The 22,978-nt window shown below is 50.8% G+C and overlaps 1 protein-coding gene and 1 long non-coding RNA gene across 10 annotated transcripts in view; both read left to right on the forward strand.

Moving 5' to 3' along the window:
* Positions 1-409: 409 nt before the first annotated feature.
* LOC118497914 lies at positions 410-4,016 on the forward strand. Its single transcript, XR_004900429.1, has 3 exons — positions 410-2,058; positions 2,591-3,526; positions 3,824-4,016. It is a non-coding gene; the product is annotated as an uncharacterized LOC118497914 (long non-coding RNA).
* A 13,119-nt stretch (positions 4,017-17,135) lies between these two features.
* NSD1 (nuclear receptor binding SET domain protein 1) overlaps positions 17,136-22,978 on the forward strand; it is a 147,889-nt gene continuing 142,046 nt past the window's right edge. For 2 of the 9 annotated variants that reach the window (XR_004900507.1, XM_036014390.1), the window contains exons 1-2: positions 17,975-18,174; positions 19,325-20,268. Coding sequence is in view for 8 of the 9 variants with exons in the window: in XM_036014390.1 (XP_035870283.1) it covers positions 19,342-20,268 (927 nt within the window). In the remaining variant the exon portion in view is untranslated. Of the gene's footprint in view, positions 17,370-17,972; positions 18,192-18,889; positions 20,269-22,978 lie in introns of those variants that run through there. The other 7 variants (XM_036014394.1, XM_028528719.2, XM_036014392.1 and 4 more) reach the window with 7 other exon arrangements.

Here is a 22,978-nt window from a genome sequence, read left to right on the forward strand (position 1 = left end):
AACTACTGTAATGACCCCTGCTCAAAACCCTCCCAGCTCACAAGGATTGGCCTTAGCCTTAGACACGCCTCATTCCCATTAGCTTCAGTCCCTCCCTTCACCCCCTTCCCTCCGACTCGGGCACTCCCAGCCCTCTGCACTGGTCTTTTTGTCTTCCTGGAACAGTCTTCCACTCCCTACCGGTTTCCGGAATTCCTACTCCTCTGTCGGGTCTCAAACTGCCCATCCCCCCATGAGGAGACCTTCCAACATCTCAGCATTAACTAGGCGAAGAAGGGAGAGAAGAGAGTTTCAGGCCACATGAACAACATGAGCAAAGGCCTGAGACCTCCAAGGAGATGGGAGGCGACCAGAGACCAGAGAGGTTGATGGAACTGTCAGGGCTGCAGTGACAGACCCACAGGGCTCTCGGGAGGGTAGAGAGTCCCCAGCAAGTGACAAAGTTTCCTGCAGCAAAGGACGTGGTTAGATGTGTGTTAGGAAAGGCCCCTCCGAGGTTGCCGAGTGACAAAGGCGCCAAAGAGGCCCAGGTGGGCTTCAGAAGGACAGGCAAGGGTTACACAGGTGATGGGTGATGGGGGCTTGGACCCCTGAGCCCTACCTACTCTTGCTGGCTGGGTCCTGAGCTAGCGCTCTAGCCTCCTGAGGGGACCCCAGTTTCCTCCAGCACGCTCCATGCCAGCTCTGGCTGCTGGCTGCAACACCCTTTCCGCTTCTCCGTCCCTGGATGTTAGTCCCCAAATGCTCCCTGCCCCTTGCAGACAGCACTCAGGCCAGTGGGAGCTGCCACTTCATTTTAGAGAGGACAGAACGATTGGGTTCAAAACTTTGAAGTCAGTAGTGAGTGGCAGAGATGGGAGGTGAACCTTAGTCTGTCTGCCTCATCCACCATACTAGGTGGCCTTGCAGTTTCAGGAAGGGTTCTGTCACTTGATGGCTATGGGACTTCGGGTGAGTCACATTACCTTTCACTGCCTCAGCATCCTCTTCTACAAAATGGGAGTGATCATATGCTCTCTGGGGTTTGTGAAGAGTGACAGAATAAATGCCCACAAGGAGTCCAGTGCAGTACCAGGCACACAGCAGGCGCTCAGTTAATGGTTGCCCTTCATGTGAAAACTGCCCTAGGAACTTTACATGCTCAGTGGGGATATGTGCTTCGGGCTCCTGAGTCAGGGGAGGACAAAGGGAGATCCAGGAGGGCTGGGAAGGGAGAAGAAGGTGGAAACTGCTTCTTGGGGCGGGTCAGAGCTAAGTTACCCAGAGTTCCGGTCCTGAAGGGCCTTGAATGCAACGCCGAAGAGCCACCAAAACAAAACTTCCGGAGTTAGAGAAAGCACAACAACTGCCCTAAGCCCAGGGATGGGATACTTTCTCCTCCACAGGTGCCAGCACTGGCCCGCAGCGCCCGAGCGAGCCTGGAGAGCAGAAACGAAATGGGCACGGGCAACACATTCCCAGTCTTCAGAGAATACGAGTCCAGATAGCCCTCCCAAGGCTTGTGAACCTTCCCTGTGTAACTCCCCAGCTAGTCACACGGTGGCGATAGTGTACCACAAAAGTCCTCTTTCTCCTCCAAGTCTATCAGCTAAAACAGTCGAGTACCAATCAGTGCCTCCAAGAACCGTAGGGAGAATCCTTGCATCAGCTCCGTGAGACGGAGTCTGTTTATATTTCCAACTTCCAGGTGGGAATGAGGACTCAGAGAAGTCCAATATTGCCCTGAAGATCATCCAACCAAGACTCGAACTTTGATCTCTGCTATTTCCCAGTCTGGCTGCCTGCCCTAGGACTGCAGTTCATGGTTCTCTCTCCTGCCTCCAGCAGTCGGCAGTGCTGCCTTTGCCGAGCTGGCAATTAGTCTGCCCTGGGTGTGGAATATTAGACAGGACAAGGAAGACTTTCACTTTGGCTTCCCCTCTTAAGTTTAGCTCACTTGTGCAGCTTTTGCATTGTGAGTGAAGCCAAAGGGGTGGGGTGAGGAAGGAAGCCCAAGGGAAGTAAATGGGAGAGAGGGCAGAACCTGGCTGGAGGGGCATTGAGATTTCTCTTTTTCAAGTAAATTTCCTCTCTTTTCTTTTTCTAAATGTTATTTATTTACTTTTAGGGAAGGGAGGAAGAAAGGGAGAGAAACATCCATGGGTTTCTCCACCAGGCCCCACCGGGGACAGAACACGAAACCCAGGCCTGTGCCCCTACCAGAAGGCGACGCCCAACCAACTGGGCCAGACTGGTCCGGCCTGAGAGTTTTCTCTTAAAAGAAAAGAGAGACCACATCCTTTGTGGACTGCTGGACTGGAGCAAGAAGACAGAAGGGTTGGAGCTCCAGCAGGGCCAGAGGAAAAAGATGCACAAAAGGCAAGGCCACATTAGGGCGGGACCCAAAGCCCACATGGGGGGGCCAGCCTAGGCCTTTTCCCTCTTTCCTGTCTGAGCCGGGGGGCAGGGCTGGAGGCCAAATCAGATAAATAGGCCTTAAGGGTCAGCGGGGTCGCTAGCTGGACTGGGGCTCGCCGGACATTACTAGGTATTGGCAGCCTTTCCTCCGCTGGGCTCAGCACACACACAGCACCTTCTCCTCCCGCTCAAGTCCGCAGCGCAGCGCGCGCCCCCAGGACTGACCGCTGCTGATTGGCCTGCGGGGGCCACCTGACCGAGCCGGCCAATCAGAGGCGCTCTCCCAGAAATGCTTTAAGCGCTGTGTGAGCGGAAGCTAGAGCTGCGGTGGGGCGGCTCCGGGGCCACGTGCAGACAACTGGGCTCCTGTCCCGCTACCCTGCCTGAGTCCGCAGACCCGACTGGCCCGGACCCTGAATCCTTTTGCCAAGTCTCCCTCTTCTCTCCAGCCGGCTCATGCAGTTTATCCCTGTTATGTACATCCCAGTCCCTTTTGTCACGTCAGGCTCAAAATGGTGATGTGGCGGAAGACAGAACCAAGTTCAAGTCACTCATCAAGTGACCAACGACAGGTGTTTAACATTGTTGAGACTTAGGTTCCTGCTCTGTAAAATGAGACTGCTAAATACCTACCAGGTGTTTTTGTACATGGTTGAGTCCCCCCTCCACCCCCCAAAAAATACCCATGGGTTGTATTTTTTTATGGTTGTTGAATTTCCTACCCTTTAGGAGCTCACAATCATCATGCAAGGCCTGGTGTTAAGGCTACTTTTTCTTTCTAGTCTCTTACTAGATCGTAAACTGCTTGTCAACAGGGATCTGCCTGTGTGCCTTTTTAGTCTTCCAACGGCACAATCGCTTCACTTGGTCTGCTAAGGGTCAATTTAACCTACAGAAACAGTAGTAGGGCAGAGTATGTAAAAACCATGGGATTTACAGCACAGAAAACCTCTGCAGTCAGGTGGGTTTCTGTGCCATGATCCACAAGTGTGATGCCACAGGGAGCGTACCGGAGAAACACCTTAAGACTGCTGTCATGTACCAGCTCTGTGAGCTTGGGCAGATCTTGAACTCCCTGGAGCCTTGCAAGAACAATGATTGTGACCAGAAAGATTACAGGACTTACCAGGTGCCAGGCACTTTTTGATGCTCATATACATAATTTTTAACGTTTTGTTTTTAGGGAGTGAGAGAGAGAAACATCAATTTGTTGTTCCACTTACTTGTGCATTGATTGATTGATTCTTGTGCGTGCCCTGATCGAGATCAAACCTGCAACCTTGGCATAACAGGACGATGCTCCAACCAATGGAGCCACCTGGCCAGGGCTGAAACTCATATTAATGTTAGGTAGGACAAGAGCCTCAATGTCTGAGTGGTTCTTACTAAATGCTATCCTTGCTGAATGTTAAGATGTATTTTGCAGAAACAGCTGTAACCAGATAAGCTTGAGGGAACCAACCTGATAAGTGCAGCCAGCTGCAAAGAAGAAATCAACATGTCATTAACCAAACAGTGTATTTAAGCAATGAATAAGCCACCCTTCTGGGAGATTGAGCTTTGAATGTGAATCCTGTGTCCTTTACTTTCTGCAAGTAAATGAAACTGCCTAACAACAACCATGTCTCATTCTTGAATAGAATACCCTAAGAAGTGAACCCCTGGAGTTTGGTAACACTAACTCTGAACAACCATAGAGAGGACATATAAGCACAGAGAGTTTTTGTAACTTGCCTAAGGTCACACAGCTATCAGTATCAGGGCTGGGGGGGCGGGGGTCAAACTGGGCCTCTTGGTCTTGGTGAGAGTCTGTGCTGATCACTTCACAGGTGCTTCACAGTGTGCCTGCCTCTTAGCAGCACAGGCAGTTGGTACACAGAGCTCTGAAGAGGGGGAGCAATAACATGGCAAGTACTTCTGCATCTAGAAACCAAAAGTGGCTGGTGAGGCTGAAGGTTGAAGAGGGAGGGGCACAGGGTAGATGATGAACCTGGACTTGCAGACAGGACCATGTCTTGCAATGTGTCCTAATCCACAGTGAGAAGCTGGTGTCAGCACAGGGGAAGCATGTGACTGGATGTTCTCAGGGTGTTTCTGACCCCTCGTTGCCACAGACTCAGGATGCTGAAGGCAATAGGGGCCACTCTCTTCTATGGTTTAGCTTCAGTCGCTGCCCATCCTGGAGATCCAGGGCCCAACATAGCCTTAGGTCCCCTGACTGAGCCAGGGCTCCCTGGGCCGAGCTGGAGGTGCCACCTCTTTGAGCTCCACCCTACCCCCACTTTTTCCTTTCTGGTCTCATCCTTTGCCTTAGGCTCATTAATAGTACTCATTAGGCTTTCTGAAATCACTTCCATCCTCCCGGTGGCTATCCTAGCCCTGCACTTCCAGTTTTGATTTGGTAGATTCCCTATCATTCATGGTCACTACAAGTCCCTCTAGGGGGCTTATTTTCAACTCTAGACACATCAACTGACTCTCTGAGGCAAAGACCCAGGATTTTTTTTTTGGTGGGGGGGTGCATGGCAGGGCCTCAAGTGGTGATCTTATTGGTCCTGTCTCATCAGGGACTCCTCTGGAAATGCCCTGGGGGATCTCCTCCACAGATTCCTGGCTGGAGGCCCATCTCCTCTGCAGTGACTCTGGAGGCACTCTCACCTGATTCTTCCTCCATGTCTTCCAACCACAGATACTCGTAAGTTCTACTGCTAACGTGACGTCAGCCCTGATGACCTTCAGACTCTCCAACCCTAACATGCCAGCACACCAGCATCTGCCTTACTTCAGAGCATTCCTGCCAAAAGTGTTAACCCAAAAGACTCTGACTTCATGTCCAGTTTACAGGAAATGCAGGTGGGGGCAGAAGAACAGGTCACCATGAGGAAGCCACCAGCCAATGGCAGAACATGGTACCTTCTACCTGGCTAGGTCACTTGGAAAGTCAAAAGCCATGGAAAACATGGTGGGAACTTAAATTTGAATATGGAAAGAACATTAAACATTAGAGCGGTAGTATTACTGGGTGGTATTGTGATTATGTAAGAAATTGTCCTCATGTTTTGGGGAAGTTTGCTAAGTATTTGGATGAGAAGTATCACAATGTCCCTAATTCACTTTGAAGTGGTTCAGAAAAAAAATCTCTTAAGCAAATATGGCAAAGTGTTAACATATATTGAATCTCAGTGGTATTGGTTACATTTTTCTTTTTTCTTTATCTGTATGTTTAAAATGTCAGGATAAAATCTTACAAAAATGAAGTGAACGTACTCCCCACTCCCACCCCAGCTGCACCCCACAGTCCCCACATCGCATTGGCTGAAGCCTCCCTCCCTCTGGCCCCCTCACCTGAGCTGGAAATCTGGAGCCTACCTTGACCCCTCGTACTCCCTCATGCCCCCATCTGGTCTCCAGGGCCCGTCCTTTCTACCTTCTGAAACCCTTCTTAGACCACCTTTTACCCCCATTTCTCTGGCACTTCCCTGGTCCAAGTCATAGTTTCCTCTTCCCTCATGGGCTCAGGGCCCTCTCAGTTCTCTCTGCTTCCACTCTTAGCCTCCACATAGTTGCAAGGCCATGTCCGTGCGTGCGTCTGGCCCTGCCAGTGGGACTGACCCTGTGCCTCAAGCTTCTCATGGTCTGCTCCTAACAACTTCCCAACATTTTCCTCACCCTCTTTTAGCCGCATTCAACTACTTCAACTACTCCTCCCCCTTTATATCTCCTTTATGTCTTTTAGGGGTATCTTTCAAGACCTTCTGAAGGCTTAAGAGTATTACCAAACTGCAGACAAAAATGTGTAAATATCAAGTTCAGATACTAACCAAGCTCACTGAGCCGGGCAGGCCTGTGTGTTTATTTAGCTGGGCTTTGTTTCTGCCCCCAAGCTGGCCTCATGGCTTGCCCTTATCCCCCATGCCAGCTGTGTTGGCCAGGTGAGCTGCCACAGGGTCATTCCAGCCCTGAGAAGTCACCTGTGGGAGGTGGCCCTGCCTGACCTCTCCTCAGCACTGCACACTACGCTGTGAGTGTCTGGGGTGGCTGGCACTGAGGGCTCAGGAGCATTGCCTATGGTCAGGGGCCCTGCACTGCCAGCCTGGGCTCCCTGACCATGACCTACATGTACCCTCTCCAGCACTTGACCCCTTGACCCTTCATCTGATAGCACTGGCCCCACAGAACCCTAGAAGAGACCCAGTCATGAGCAGAAGGTGCCCACCATTTAGGCTGAACCCTGGACTGGGGCCCTACTGTCACTCAGCTGTCCTTGGTTTCCTTGAGCCTGCTGCCCCTCCCTTCTCTTTCAGTTGCTACCTCTGTAAGGAGGCAGAAGCCCTGGGTGGGACCTCTGTCAATTTCCTTTGCTTCCCATCTGAAACAGCTGAGGCCTGCACTGCCTCAGAGGATGAAGGGTTTCTTCTTTGCTCCTTTCCTCTGGCCCATGACCCCATGACCCTATTCACGCACACTTGACCTCAGTGACCTCTTGGTTCTATACCTTCAACCCAGCCCTTTCAACTGGTTTCCTCCCCAACAGCACTGTACTCATTCAAGAATTTATTCACTCAATCCACAAGTATTTATCCAGCATCTACTCAGTACCAGGCTTTGTTCTAGGCATTGGGAACACAGCAGGGAGCAGGTCTTGACCCCTTGGTACTTCCAGTCTAGACAGTGAGAAAGGTGGGGGTGGAGACACACAAAATCAGGCAGTTAAGGCTGTGTAGTACTGGCATAAAGACAGGCCTGTTGACCGAAGGACTAAAGCAGTATTTTCAACCAGCGTGCAGCAGGAACGTTTAAAACATGCAATAGCTGCCTGTTTAGTCAGGGGCGCTGACCCCTTTTCCCTTAGATTGTCCAATGAAAAAATGACAAATAACACAACAATAGTGTCCAGTGTGAATGAATCAAACTTATACCTAAACACAATGGAATACCACTTCTTTGTAAAAAAGATGAAAATTTTACTCTTTGCAACAGTATAGATGGACCTAGAGAACATTGTGCTAAGTCAGAAAAAGACAAGTTCCCTATGATTTCACTCATATGTGGAACCTAATAAACAACTGAACTAACAAGGGAAATGGGGACAGACTCATAGATGGAGAGCAGGATGACAGCTAGTGGGTGGGGAGATGTGGAGGTGGAGGGATTGAGCAGAAAGGAGAAAGGACTCACGACGTGGACAGCAGTGTGGTGATTGCTGCAGGGAGGGAGCCATAAAGGGACTAAATGGTAATGGAAAAAATACAATAAAAAGACAAAATGATACCTATTTTTTGTCACGTTGGCAAAAAATATATTTTTGGGTGTGCCACAGAATTCTAGTAATTAGTTTATACGTGCCTTGAGATGAAGAAGATTGATAATTGCTAGAATAAATAAAAAGTTGTAAAGCAAACCCAGCCCTGCCTAGGCAACTCAGTTGGTTAGGGTGTCCTCCCAATATACACCAAGGTTGTGAGTTCAATCCCCAGTCAGGACAAGAATTGGAGAAGAATCAACCGATGAGCCCTGTCTGGTGTGGCTCAGTGGATTGAGCACGGGTCTGCAAACCAAATGGTTACCAGTTCGGTTCCCAGTCAGAGCACATGCCTGGGTTGCGGGCCAGGTCCCCAGTGGACGGTGTGCAAGAGGCAGCCACACACTGATGTTTTTTTCCCTCTCTTTCTTCTTCCCTTCTCCTCTGTCTGGAGATAAATAAATAAAATCTTAAAAAAAAAATAAGAATCAACCAGTGAATGCATAAATCAACAAATTGATAATTCTCTGTCCCTGTCTCTCTCTCTCCCCTCCATTCCTCTTTCTCTCTAATATCAATAAATAAAAATTAAAAATAAATCATGCCTCTATGGATAATTTATTTTTTAACAAGAATGTCAAGACCATGAAATGGGAAAGACAGTTTTTTCAAACAAATGGTGCTGGGACTACTGGATATTCACATGCAAAAGAATGAAGTTGAACCCCTAACTCGCACTATAAATTAAGCGTACTATAAATTGGGGGCACGCAAGAGGCAACCAATCAATGTGTCTCTCACACATCAATGTTTCTCTCCCTCTCTTTGTCCTTCCTTTCCCCTATAAATAAACAAATAAAAAAGTAAAGAAATAATCTTTTTAAAAAATGAGAAGACAACCCAACCCAGAAAATGAGACAAAATATCGTAAATCATTTTTTAAAAAAGATTTTATTTACTTTTAGAAAAAGGGGAAGGGAGGGAGAAAGAGAGTGAGAGAAACATCAATGTGTGAGAGATACATTGATTGGTTGCTTCTCACACGCCCCCAACTACGGACCCAGCCCCACAACCCAGGCACATGCCCTGGCTGAGATTCGAACTGGTAACCTTTTGGTTCAGAGGCTGGCGCTCAATCCACTGAGCCACACCAACCAGAGCAAATATTTGTAAATCTTATATCTGTTAAAGGACTTGTATCCAGGACTTGTATACATGAAGAACACTTACAACTCAACAACAACAAAAGACAAATTGCTCAATTTGTAAAATGGGCAACAAATCTGAATTGACATTTCTCCAAAGAAGATATACAAATGTCCAATAAATACAAGAAAAGGTGTTCAACATCATTGTTATTAGGAAAATGCAAATTAAACCCATAATGAAATGCCATTTCACACCCACTAGGATGACTATACTCAAAATGGCAAATAATGTGTTGGTGAAGATGTGAAGAAATTAAAACCCTTGGACATTGCTGGTGGGAATATAAAATGCTGCAGTCACTTTGGTAACACTCCTCAAAAAGTTCACATACGCCCTGGCCAGGTAGCTCAGTTGGTTGGAGCATCATCCCAGGTGCATGAGGGTTGCAGGTTGGATCCTCAGTCAGGGCACATACAAGAAGCAACCAATGAATGCATGAATAAGTGGAACAACAAATATATATATATATATATATATATATATATATATATATATATCCCCCTTTCCTCTCTCTCTCTCTAAAATCAATAAATAGCCCTGGCTGATGTAGTTCAGTGGATTGAGCACAGGCCTGCGAACCAAAGGGAAGCTGGTTCAATTCCCAGTCAGGGCACATGCCTGGGTTGCGGGCCAGGTCTCCAGTAGGGGGTGTGAGAGAGGCAACCACACATTGATGTTTCACTCCCTCTCTTTCTCCTTTCCCCTCTCTAAAAATACATACATACATACATACATACAGTCTTAAAAAATCAATCAAATTTTTTTAAAAGTTTACACATAACCCAGCAATTCCACTCTGACGTATATGTCCAAAAGAAATGAAACATGTCCTCATGAAAGTTTGTACATGATTGTTCATAGCAACATCGTTCACGAGAGTACCAAAGTAGAAGCAGTGCAAATGTCTGCAAACTGATGGGTATCCACTGATACACGGTGTGGCCAATCTGCACAATGGAACACTGTTCAGCCATATAAAGGAATGCAGTAGTAATGTATGTTATAATATGGGCAAGCCCCAAAAATATTATGCTCGGTGAAAGAAGCCAGACATAAAAGACCACATGATGTATGACTCCATTTATGTAACCTGTCCAAAATAGGCACACTCATAGAGACAGAGAGCAGCTTCCTGGTTTGCAGGGCCTATGGAGCGGGGCAGAATGGGGACCGACTACAGATGGGCACAGGGTCGGGGTGATGGAAATGCTCTGGAACTGACAGTGATAATGGTTGCACAACCTTGTGAGTGTATTTTAAGTCACTGGAGCCCTGGCCAGTGTGGCTCAGTTGGTTGGGCATCATCCTGCAAAGCGGAAGGTCGCCGGTTCCAATCTCCAGTGACAGCACATGCCTGGGTTGCTGGCCTGGTTCCCAGGTAGGGCACATATGAGAGGCAACCAATCGATGTTTCTCTCCCTCTCTTTTTCTCTCCCTGTCCCTGTCTCTAAAAATAAGTAAATAATCTTTGTTAAAAACCTCACTGAATTATACACTTTAAAAGGTTGTATAATTTTATGGTATATGGGTTCTATCTAAATAAAAACACAATAAAGAATAAGTAGAAAAGTATCAATATAAGTCACTCAACAGGAAGATGTGAGAGAGGCACCTGAGGTCCAAGGGGGCTCTCTGAGGTGGGGGAAGAGGCAGTGGGCTTGCCTGAAGAGAGGCTTTCGAGCTGACTGACAGAGAGTCCTGGGTTGCTGGCCAGGTCCCCAGGTGGGGCATGTACTCCTGGGGAGAGCCGGGAGGGAGGGCAGCCTGCCAGGCAGAGGGAACAGCAAACAGGCCTTGAAGTTTATGGGAGACCAAGTCTTCCCTGCCTCAGACAAAGCCCTCCTTCCCTAGACCCTCGCTGACCGATACTGCCTCCTGTTCTACACAGCCACATGCTTTCCAATCCAATTGTGGTTTTCTGCCTAAAGTCTTCACCTGGGGGGGTGTAAAGATTTTCCAGATTATTTTAATCACACTGGAGTTCACAGACCTTTAACTTTCTTTCTTTCTTTCTTTCTTTCTTTCTTTTTTTAAGATTTTATTTATCTTTAGAGAGAGGGTAAGGGAGGGAAGGAAACATCAATGTGTGGTTGCCTCTTGAACACCTCCCACTGGGGACCTGGCTCACAACCCCAGCATGCTCCCCAACTGGGAATCGAACCTGCAACCCTTTGGTTTGCAGGCTGGCACTCAATCCACTGAGCCACACCAGCCAGGGCAGATCTTTAATTTTATATGAAATTCTTGGTCTGCCTGAGAAAGTACCTCTCTCTTTTGGTCTCCTTTCAGCCAGTTTCCCACTCAAGAGAAAAGCCACTTGTCACCACATGAATCTCCCTGGTGGGCCCCCTCAGGAGAGAGGGTGCTGGGACAACTTCCAAGGACATACCTCATTACAGGACAAGGGTCTGGCCTTGTCAGTCTGTCCTAGAATTAGAACCCAGCAGGGGGACAGTTGTCATGGGGACGCACAAGAACAGGCTGTTTGTCATTGAGAAGTGGAGACAGATCTCTTCTGACAGTTGGCTGAGGGATTTGGTGATGGGCTGGCTTTGCCATTTTAGACACATGGGCGACATTTTCTATAAATTTATAGAGTTGAATCTACAGCCATGTAGGTTTTGATTAAGATTTATTTAAAGTGCACATACAGTGTACCAATTATTTATTACATATATTATTTGTAATATATGACTTCAAAAAACAAAAGTAGATGCCAACTTTCAAGTGAGAGTGGGTTATATTCATACGACCTAGAAATTGTCAAAATGGGGACTTGATCAAAAAATTGGAAGACCATCCTCTTCATGAAGCCGTCACCGTAGAGGCTCATCTCTGCCTTTTATCTGACCTGACCTCCTCTTAGTACACACTGGGCACAACCTCTGTGCCTCCGCACCACTTACCGGAAGGGAACCTTTCACAAACCTCTTCCTTCTCAGCCTCTGTTTCCACCTGTAAAATCGGGTACTGTCCTCCCTCCAGGGAGACAATGAGCGGGTGTGTGCAGAGCGGTAACCTACGCGCAGACGGAAGGTGCAGCGCGGCTCCGGGCAGCAGACTGCAGACCTGCACCTCTCCCAGAGGCATTTCGCGGGAGCCCAGCGCTCTCCCACTTCCTCCTCCTCCTCCCTTGGGAATCAGCTCATTTCTCTGGATGAGAGGTGCTTGGCTGGGGGCTGAGAGTGCATCTAACAAAATCAGGCACCAGAAGAGGACCAGCTTGGGGGTGGGGGAGCAGATGGTGGTATGTCGGGCAGAGAAGCTCCAGTGGGTGGCGGCTCAGTGAAAGGCGAGGCACAAGGCCCCGCCCCCATTCACATGTTAATTTGCACAATCGCCCCATTTGTGAGGCTGAGGGAGGGGTAGAAACTTGCCTGGTGAAAGTGGCCTGGCTGCCATTCAACCGCATCTATCTGACTCCAGGATCCCAGAGGCTGGGTCTCTTAAGTTTTCTGAAAATGCTGCCTGGCACAGAGGCCTGTATGTTTCCCAAACACCCCAAAATCCTTTTATGGAGGGTTTCAGTTCTGCATAACCCATTTGGTCCGTAATTCGAACCATAAATTTTGTGTCTGTAGGAGAGAGGGGAGGGAATAGGTCAGGTATCAGAAATGTTTCCCTGACAATTACTTTGAGCTAAAAAGTCCCAGGCTTGGTCACTGGTGGTCAGAGAAGCTTCTGTCCAGAGTCTTGTCAGGGCCCCACCAACTGGCTTGGACCAGATTTTGGAAGCCAGTAGTTCTTGCTCAGGCAAAAATGACTGTCTGCAGGGGTGGGGTCAGGGAAAAGCTGTCTCACCTGGGCCCTGCAGGATGAGTAAGAGTCTGCAAGGCAGTTACAGGAAGAAGCACAGGTACCACCAGCACAAGCACCGCTGGGAACCGGCTGGATGGAAGGCAGCCTGCCCAGCACAGTGAGTGCACTAGGCAGCCAGGAAGATGAGAAGGGGGCAAGGACAGACAGGCAGTGGATGCCACACTCAGGGCTTTCAAAGGAGGGTGCTTGAGATTAAAAAAAAAACACTTGCCCTGGCTGGCGTAGCTCAGTGGATTGAGCGCGGGCTGGGAACTAAAGTGTCCCAGGTTCGATTCCCAGCCAGGGTACATTCCTGGGTTGCAGGCCATAACCCCCAGCAACCTCACATTGATGTTTCTCTCTCTCTCTCTCCCTCTCTCTCTCTCTCTCTCTCTCTCTCTCTCTCTCTCTCTCTCTCTCTCTCTCTCTCCCTTCCCTCTCTAAAAATAAATAAATCTTTAAAAAAAAAAAAAAAAAAAAAAAAAAACACTTGAAGGTGGCAACTCGAGGCCTTGGGGCTGGGGCTGGGACTACATGGTCAAGTTAGCAGACCGAAACAAGGTATTGGGGCAGGAAATGAACTGTGCTGGAGGGCCTTATGGCTTCAGATGTGGCCAGGCCTTCCTTGATCTTAAGTGGAAGCCTGCTGCTGTTCTGGGGAAGCCCCTGGTGGTGGTGGGAGGGGTGTGTGGGGGTGGGTAGGAGGGAAGGAAACAGTTATTGGACCCATCAGAAGGGATGGCTATGGTGTTCACCAGCATTTGGGATCGATTACCAAAGGCCTCCACCACTCTCCTAAAACCTGGCTGTCTAGTCAGAAAGCAGGTGCTGCTCCTGTCCAGTGGGGACGAAGAACTTGCAGTGAGCGGGTGTTGGGTTGGGAGTTCGGCTCTGAGTAAGTGATGCCTCCTCACTGGAAAACAGGGACGGCAACAGTGCCCGTCTCAGGGTTCAGCCAGAGGTGTCCTGCAGAGTAGCTGGCACAGAGGACAAGCAGCCTCAGCTGTTACTGGAGCAAGACAACCCTGTCACATCTTGAGGCCGGGCCCTGGCCAGGGTTGTTTCCAGAGGCGGGACCAACCTCTCCTGGATCCTGCAGGAGTGAGATTTCTGCTGTAGATATAAGCTTGAACTTGCTCCTTAACTTCCCATGGCTCCCTACTACCTTCCAGATAAAGCTTACATTCTGTAACTTGACCAGCAAGGCCCTGCACAGACAGGCTTGGCTCCTGTGGCCTTTCCCATCCTTCCTTAGGCCTCTCATTCCACCCCTACTGCCCCCCGCTTCTGGCCACGCTGAATGGTGGTCAGTTCCTTCAAAACCCAGTGATTCTCTGGACCCTCCTGCTGAAAGCTCTATGTCATCCCCTCCTTTTCAGGCTATTTGTGCACATGATTCAGGGCCCCCCTCCCCGATGCTGCTTCTTGGAAGCCTCCCCAGGTCCCTACCACCTCTGGCTTCTCTCTCATTGCTCAGCTCTCCACTTGGTTATTACTTATCCATTTTCCCCATAACGCTGTAAGGGGGAGCCCAATAAGTTTCTACTGAATTAATGAATGAAAGGGGGGCAGTTATAAGAAAACAGAGGTCACAGTGACTGACCAGATGTGTGGAGAGGTATCTATGTCAGCAGGGTAGGAATTCTCAGTAACCACAATTAAAGATGAGGTGACTGAGCTAAGGCAATCTCATTTTGCCTGACACCCCAACTCCTCAGCACCTCTGGGTAAGACCCTGTGTTGGAAGGTATGCTGGTGAAGAGCAAGAAATGTTAGGCCAGTGGCTCCAGGGGACGATTAGCACTCTGAGACCTTGTACCAGGGCTTGCTCTTTTAGACCTCAGTTCTTCACACTGCCACTCAGGGGTTAAAGGAAGTAACGCATGTCCAGTGTCCAGTGCGGTGTCCAGTACACAACCCAGGCTCAGCCTCTGGGGCATTTACTGATTCTAATCTCTGTCTTAAGGAAGGGAGGCCCAGAAAACTTCCCTGAGGTGAGATGAGGGCGGCAAGACAGAGTCCTGCCCCTTCTTCAGCTGCTCTGGGAGCCAGTGTTCTTGTGAGAGCCTGTGGCCCTGTGGGTTCCCTCAACCCAGTCCTGGCACAAGGGAGGTGGCTGGCCAGGGCCTGCTGGATGGGGAGGCTCCAGCAGGGGCTACTGTGGCTGAGACCTTGGCAGCCGCGAGTTCTGTTCTGAGGCAGGAAGGGCCTGCTGAGGTCACCCTAGGGAAGTCTGAGAGTTTTTCTCTGGGTTCCAGTCCTCTGCCCTCGATTTATCAGTGACCAGTCCATGCCCAGCTCCCTGTCCCTCTGTAGCCCCAACTCTCTACCAAGGGGTCTGGGAGGTCAGAATGAGGAATTTCCATAGGGCAGTGGTCTCCAGAGGTTAGCTCTGAAGACCACTGCCCAGCCCCCCCACCCCCCCCACCCCATGCCTCAGCACCTTTACTTGACTTTCTGAGGTCTGGGGCTTCCTGGGGCAGGCATCTCATCCTTTATTTCCACAGCACCTAGCATGCTGCCTGGGATGCAGGAAATGGTTGCTCAGTGAAGCACAGGGGAGGAAACTGAGGTTTGGGCCTACAAAACAAGGCTGGCTCAAGGCTGTACAGTGGCAGGTCCCAGGTCCTCTGGACAGTCCATGGGAAAGGACAGGGTTGGGAGGACTCTGGAGACTGGGGCAATTAGCAGGGGATCATTATATGTCATAAATGATTGACTCAAATTATTAGGTGTGAAGAAGGAACCAGTTAGAGCGTCCCCATGGAACTGTCCAGAAAGGGCTAGCTGGAGTACCTCCTTAGCAGAACAAAGGGCTCATGGTCTCTGAGGGCTGGAACCCAGGGTGTAGACCCAGCTCTTCTCTGGCTGGTCCCAGCACAAGGGATACTGCCAACCTGACTTTGCACCTAAGAACCTTTAGGGGATATCATTCTCATCCACAGAAGGAGGCACCTGGGGATCAGCTGCCCCTCCTCACTCTGGTTGCAGGGGGTACCTTCCTTCTGAGAAAGCCTGCTTGTTGTCTCAGCAGGGACCCCGCCCCACGCCCCAGCACTTAACAGCGTGCCTCTACCGCTGCACTGAGGGCCTTGGGGAGCAGGAGGCTGCGGCACCCTGAGCTCCAAGCCTGGTCGGGGTGAAGGTAGGGAAAGCTGGAGGGAGCTCTACCCGGATGGCGTGTAGGACAATGTCACAAGTGGCCTTTCTCCCAGGTGGGCTCACAGTTAACAGATAGAAGGGATGTGGTAATAGCTCCACATAAAATAATTATGTACATTTACCAACTCCTGGGAGGAATGATAGTCACGTGGCTCTCGAGGGCGGTGCTCTCAGCTTTTTAGATGTAGTTCACTCTAATCACTGAAGGCTTTCTGGAGGAGGTGGGATTTCTTTTATCTTTTTTTTTTTTTAATGGTTGTTGATTTTGGATCTCTCTGAACAGTGAGGATTCACTTAGCACACTCTAGGGACCAGCTAGCTCCCGAGGTGAGGTTTTCGCTGAGGAGCAAGCCCAGGGGGTCTGACCGTTGGGGGAAGGGCCTGGGGAGCTGGAGTTGCGAGGTCAACCTAGGCTTGGGTTCCCTGACCTGCCCTTGGGCTTTCTTGGATGACTGAACGCACCGTGGCCTCGCTAGGCTGGTGCTGCAGGGTGGCGGGCGCTGGGCGCAGGCCTTGAGGTGTGGGGCGCCGGAGAGCAGAGCGCCCCGGGGCCGGGGATTAGGCCAGCGGACTTGGCCCGGCCAGCTCGGCGATCCGCCCTCCCAGCGCAGTTCCACCGGGGTCCCGGTGCCCGGCCCTCACGGCGAGGCGCGCTCTCCTCGGGGAGCCGGGCTGCGGAGCAGGCGGCCTGCGCTGTTCTCTGTGGCACGAGAGGGCCATCTGCCTGGGTGCTGAGAATTGCAGCGTCTGCGGTGCGAGGTGCGGCCCCTCCAGGGTTGGGGTCCGCATCCCCTGCCCAGCGCGCACGCACCGACCGACGCCCGGCCGCGTTCGCGGCCCGAGTTTCGGTGCCAGGCCCAGACCCAGGCTAGGCGCGGGAGGCGGTGCAGGGATTAGTGGACCCCTCCCCCAGCGCTCCCCCTGCCCCGCCCGAGGCAGCGAGGACCCCTGGGCCCGGGGGTGGCGGGGGAAGCTTCGTCCAGGCTGGGCCCGGGCTGGGGACTCGGCCTCACCGGGCGGGGGCCGTACCTCGAGGTGCGGGCGCGCTGTCAGGCTGCAGCCCAGCTCGGGTGCGGGGGGGTGGGCTTAGCGCGGGGGTCGCCCGGCTGCATCTCTCAGCCGAGGCCACGGCTGGGCGGGCAGTGCCCAGGCGGGTAACCCGACCCGACCCGGCTCCCAGTAGCCGCTCACCCCTCAAGGCTGGGCAGTGGGGAGGGAGAGGAATGGGGGGGAGGGGGAAGGGAAGGGGTGGTGGGTGAGGGGCTGTGGGGCTCGCAGGGCCGAGTCCCCGGCCTGTCTGCGCTGCTCTACCGCGGCTGCTCGCGGCGCCCAGGACAAGCCAGCCCCCTGCCTTGCGGGCGTCGGGCCTGCGGCAGGAGGGAGCCCTGGGGCTGCACAGGCTTGGCTCGGGAAGGCAGACCCGAGCTGCTGCCTCCATTTTGTTTCCTGCTCAGCTTGGTCTGTGGTGGTGTGGGTTTGGGGTGCGGCCGGGCAAGGGGTTCACCTGCGGCCGTGCCTGCTCGGGGCCTGAGGCCTCGAAGACCCCAGCCCGAGCCCCCAGGTGAGCCCCGCGGTAGGAGGGGGGGTTGCCTTGGCCTCGGGCCGAGCTTAGCGGGTTGAGGGCAGGTGCCCAGTGGATGGGGAGCCCGGGCTGTAACCTAAGATGGAGGCCGCGACTGACGCGGACCAGAGCAGGGCTGGCGGGGCGGTCGGACAGGCCTCAGCTGGGCCAGGTGCCGCCGGCGCTGGGGCTCGAGACGGGTAGGGTGTCGGTGCTGTGGGCAGTCCCGGGCCGGCGCAGGGCCCCGAAGTAGGCGAGGCGACCGGAATGCCACCCACGACGCCCGCAGGCCCCGACTCTCCAGGGAGGCGCGCGAGGCCCCTGGGGAGACCGCCTGAGGCCCCGCCCGGGCGGTCTGGCCGCCCGTAGGCCCCGGCCGCGAGCGGGCGCGCTGGGGAGGGGAGAGGGGGGCGGCGGCGGCGGCTCCGCTGATTGGGCGGCGCGCTCGCGAGCCCGACTTCACCCTCCCTGAACCCCAAAGAGTAGGCGAGGGCGCGCGCGCGCTCAGTGGGGGCAGGGGGCGCGCGCGCCCGGGGCCCCAGCCGCACGCGGACGGGCGGGAGGCGCTCGTTCGCACGCGCCGCCGCCGCGGGGGCGCGCGCGGTGGGGGTGTGAGGAGGAGGAGGAGGTGGCGGCGGACTAGGCCAGGGCAGGTCGCGCTCGCAGCCTTCTCCCCTGAAGAGAGACGCGGGGGGAGGGGGGTGCGGCGAGCGGCTCCGCTCTCTCCTCACCGCTCCGCTTGCGCCCCAGTGTAATGAGGGTCACCCCCTCCCCCCAGCCGGCCCGGGAGGGGGCGCGGGGCACGGTAACTAGTGCATCGAGGTGGGCGGCGGGCGGGCACGAGGAGGAGGGAGGCGGCGGCCGGGCGGGGAAGATGGTGGTGGCTGTGAGGTGAGGGGCGCGGGGGAGGGCCGGGCGCGGCGCGGGGTCGGTGGCCGGTGGCGTCGCGGCCGCGGGCCCCCTCCCCCTTCGTCACTACCAGCCGGGCTCAGGCCTACCCGGCCGGGCTACCGCGAACTTCCTCCCGGCACGGCCCGTGCCCGGCCGGCCTCCCGCGCGCACCTCGGCCTCTGCCTCGCCTCAGGTAGCCGGCCGGGGGGCGCGGGGCCGGCGGTCCTCCCGCAGTAAACTTTGCTCGCTGCTGAATATTGATGAGTGCGATCGGCGCGGCCGGGAGGTGCTGCCGCGGCTGCGAGAAGGAGCGCGGCCCGGGCCAGCGGCAGCGGCGTCGGCAGCAGCCATGTTTGTCAAGCTGTAGCAGCAGCAGCAGCAGCAGCAGCAGCAGCAGCAGCTGCTGCTGTCCTGACTTGGCTTCACCGGCTGCCTCCGTTTCTCCCCCTGCGGCGTCCTATCCTTTGGGCTCTGCGGCCGAGGACCGAGGCGGCCTGCAGTCAGGATGGCGAGCCTCGGGGTGCGCCCGCTTCGGTCGACTGGCCTGCGGCCTGGGTACGGCCGCTGCAAGGGCTCCGGCGCCGGCCGGGCGCAGGCTGCAGCGCTATTGTGACCGCTGCGCCTGATCGAGCCGGGAAAGGGGGGTAACCTTTTTGTGCAGCGTCTGGGACCCCGTCTCGAGCCCCATTTCCTCCTCCCTTCGGGAGATCCAGCCGCTGGATCCTCAGCGAGGGAGAAGGAAGGCGGTTCCTATTTGAGATGTTGGAATTTTTACTGCCAAAGGGATTTTAATTTTTAGTTCAGCCCAACTGTCCACCAGTCTGCAGTGCAGGGAAAAGGGACGGGATGTTTCTATGTGGCAAGATCTGCCCTGCTCCAGGAAGATGGAATTTGTGGAGGCTTACCGAGGCCATTTTTCCATCGTCAGCTGGGGAACTTTTCTGCCCCTGGAAGTGCAGCAGAAAGGCATCGAGGCCACTAGGCCTTGAGAAGTGGCTGCCATTTTGAAGATAAGAGTCAAATGGTCTATTAACTCAGATTAATTGCTGTGTTTTGGATTCCAGGTTGATGCTGGCGCAGGATGGATCAGACTTGTGAACTACCTAGAAGAAACTGTCTGCTGCCCTTTTCCAATCCAGTGAATTTAGATGCTCCTGAAGACAAGGACAGCTCTTTCGGTAATGGTCAATCCAATTTTTCTGAGCCACTTAATGGGTGTACTATGCAGTTATCGACTGCCAGTGGAACATCCCAAAATGCTTATGGACAAGATTCTCCATCTTGTTACATTCCACTGCGGAGACTACAGGATTTGGCCTCCATGATCAATGTAGAGTATTTAAATGGGTCTGCTGATGGATCAGAATCCTTTCGAGGCCCTGAAAACAGTGATTCAAGAGCTCAGTCGCCAGTTGTTTGCACTTCCTTGAGTCCTGGTGGTCCACCAGCACTTGCTATGAAACAGGAACTCTCTTGTAATAACTCCCCCGAACTCCAGGTAAAAGTAACAGAGACCGTCAAGAATGGCTTTCTGCACTTTGAGAATTTTACTTGTGCGGACGATGCAGATGTAGATTCTGAAATGGACCCAAAACAGCCAGTCACAGAGGATGAGAGTATAGAGGAGATCTTTGAGGAAACTCAGACCAATGCCACCTGCAATTATGAGCCTAAATCAGAGAATGGTGTAGACGTGGCCATGGGAAATGAACAAGACAGCACACCAGAGAGTAGAGATGGTGCAGTCAAATCGCCATTCTTGCCATTAGCTCCTCAAACTGAAACACAGAAAAATAAGCAAAGAAATGAAGTGGACGGCAGCAATGAAAAAGCAGCCCTTCTCTCAGCCCCCTTTTCTCTAGGAGATGCAAACGTTACCATAGAAGAGCAATTAAACTCAATAAATTTATCTTTTCAGGATGATCCAGACTCCAGTACCAGTACATTAGGAAACATGCTAGAATTACCTGGAACTTCATCATCATCTACTTCACAGGAATTGCCATTTGTAAGCAGTTTTTGGTACAACTTAAATATATACATAAATGTATATATACAGGCAGCTTGAAGGGAAACGTAACTAATTGGTTTTTGTTTGCTTATCAGTTCACAGCCAAAAGCCTATTGCTAATGATAAGGCTTTTTGGGGAAATTTTACTTTGATTTTTAGATTTATCTCTGTTGTATGGGTTTGGTTCTTTTTAGATTTCCCCACTGAACTCTCCTTTGAGGGCTGAGAGTTAAACTTCTAAGGGCATTTGATTTAGTTCAGATTTAATCTTTCAAGGCAGAGGCATACATTTGTATAGTGTTTTTTTGGTTTTGTTTTTTTAAGTGGCCTTTGGTTTGCTGGTATTTCGAGTTACAGGTGAATCAATTAATTGGAATCCTGTTTCTGCATAGGGCATGGCTTTTTTTTTAGTCGATGGGGCGACTCTTGCTTCAGGTTGAAGTACATTTTGCACACAATTGAAAGTAGCTGAGTTGGACTTCTTGGACATCAGTCAGATTTCCCCCTAACAAATGCCTCTGAAATACTGTGTCAAGATTTAACTGGAATTTTATAGTGTGTGGTGATTGAGTACATTGAATAGTCACTTTACCGTGTAACTCTGCTGTTCTTTAAAGTTACAGTAGGCGAATGTGGGTGTGTCACTTTTGTTTCTGTTGATTGATGATATCTTAAATATGCATCAATACTTCTTGGTTTCTCTTGGCAGTTGTGGATTTAAAGATTCTGTTTTGGTAGTGATCTTGAGTCTGTATTGTCCTGGGTAGGATTAGAGAGGACAGGCTGTGCGGGCAACCTGTTGGCAGCTCAGACACACCCTTCTAGGGTTTACGTGGGCATTTGTCATACACATACATACATAGTAGGTTTGCTGTTGTGACTATTCGAAGCAGCTTATTCTTGCATTGTCATTTATAAATTATTTTCCATACAAACAACTGTAAACCTTCTCCATGCCCCCACAATATAGTTTTGCTTTTGAATTTACATAAAAACCTCGGTCTAACAGTGGAGATAGATGTTCCTCTACTAGAAGCATGCACATAGAAGTAGTAATCTCATCTGGTTCTCATCAAAGAGATATCAGTGGAGTATTGATTCTATTAAACATAATTGAAAATACTGGCGCTTATAGACAATATGTTGTGCATCTAAAATGGGAGTTAGTAAAGTTGTATAAATGTAGAATTTTTTTTAATATAGAGCTTTTTAAAAAGATTTTTATTTATTTACAAGAGGGCAAGGGAGGGAGAAAGAGGGAGAGAAACATTAACATGTGGCTGCCTCTTGGGCGCCTCCCCCACTGGGGCCTGGCCCCCAAAACCCAGGCATGTGCCCTGACTGAGAATCGAACAGGTGACCTGCTGGTTCGTAGGCCGGCGCTCAGTCCACTGAGCCACACCAGCCACGGCGAATGTAGAACTTTTTTTTTTAGGCAGAAAAATCTAAAATGTTCAAAGGCTCTGTGGGCTTGAAGAAACAAGTATCTTTAGTTTATTCTTTTAGGTCTTTGATTCAAGATTGTGGACGAAATTTATTGCTTTGATTTTTGCCTTTGATATTTTTTAACTGAGGATTTAGAAAAGTGAAGTTAATCTCAAAATGCAAACTTAGCTGAATAGTATAGCTTGGGAAAGGTATAATGAAAAACTGTGTGTAGCTGCACACTGTCGATGCATTCATCCCACATGCTATTGATGTATTCAGACTATTCACAGTTGTTTCATTGATGCAGCAGCCTGTGTAGGGCACTTACTCTGGATTAGGTCCTGTGCTCAGGGCTGGAAATTTTAGAAATTCCTTAGCGAATGCTGTTTGCCATTCTCTCTGTAATATTGTGATAGAATAAGGTTCTCTTGGTGAAAGTAAGAGTAGCTATAAGGATAGTAAACCCCATGGCTGGAATTAGATAAAAGATACATAACTCAAGATCATATTGTCTGTTGTTTTGTATATTTAGCTGTAAACAGACTGCCTTCTGTAATAAATGAACAGCCTCTTCAATTATTTTCTTTTCATACACTGATGTGAAATGATTGATAATCCTGACCTGGTGCTTTTATATTTAGCTGGGTTGATACTGTCTACTTCCTTCCAGTGTGCATAACATCATGTGCGTATACAGCCTGTACATTGTAGGTGCTGGATGAAATCTTGAAGAAGGCTGGTCCCAGAGCTCCAAGTTTAAGCAGACAATACCTCAGTTTATTAAGCCCTTTGGTCCGTATTGTCTCATTGGGTTTCATTATGCTTCATTTTTATTAAACATGGGATGTCGTAGAAGGTGTAGATTAATAATTAACCTTCACGGCATTTGAGATTACTGGAGACAATACTGAAACCCTTGAAATCATGGTATTATCTCAGTAATCTTGGCTTTCTTTAGTGACTTCTGAAGGTCTCTGACACTTTCTTGGACCTGAAGTAACTCCTGGTTTTTTCACTAGGCTAATTTGCAGTAGTTGTTTTCTACTCTTTCTCACTTAGCAATTTTATGGAGAATGTATATACTATGGTGGCATTTATGAATCTGGGGATCCTCGTCGTTCTTAGGATTTAGCAAGCCCTAGGGCGGTCTGACCTACATATTACACTGGTGATCCTCTATCTGAAGAAGAGAACCACTAAAAATGAACCCACTTAAAATGCTGACTAACAACTTACAAGTAAATAGGGAGATAAAAGATTATTTAGGATTTCATATTGA

The sequence above is a fragment of the Phyllostomus discolor genome, chromosome 13, assembly GCF_004126475.2.
Source record: "Phyllostomus discolor isolate MPI-MPIP mPhyDis1 chromosome 13, mPhyDis1.pri.v3, whole genome shotgun sequence".
Classification (NCBI taxonomy): Eukaryota; Metazoa; Chordata; class Mammalia; order Chiroptera; family Phyllostomidae; genus Phyllostomus; species Phyllostomus discolor.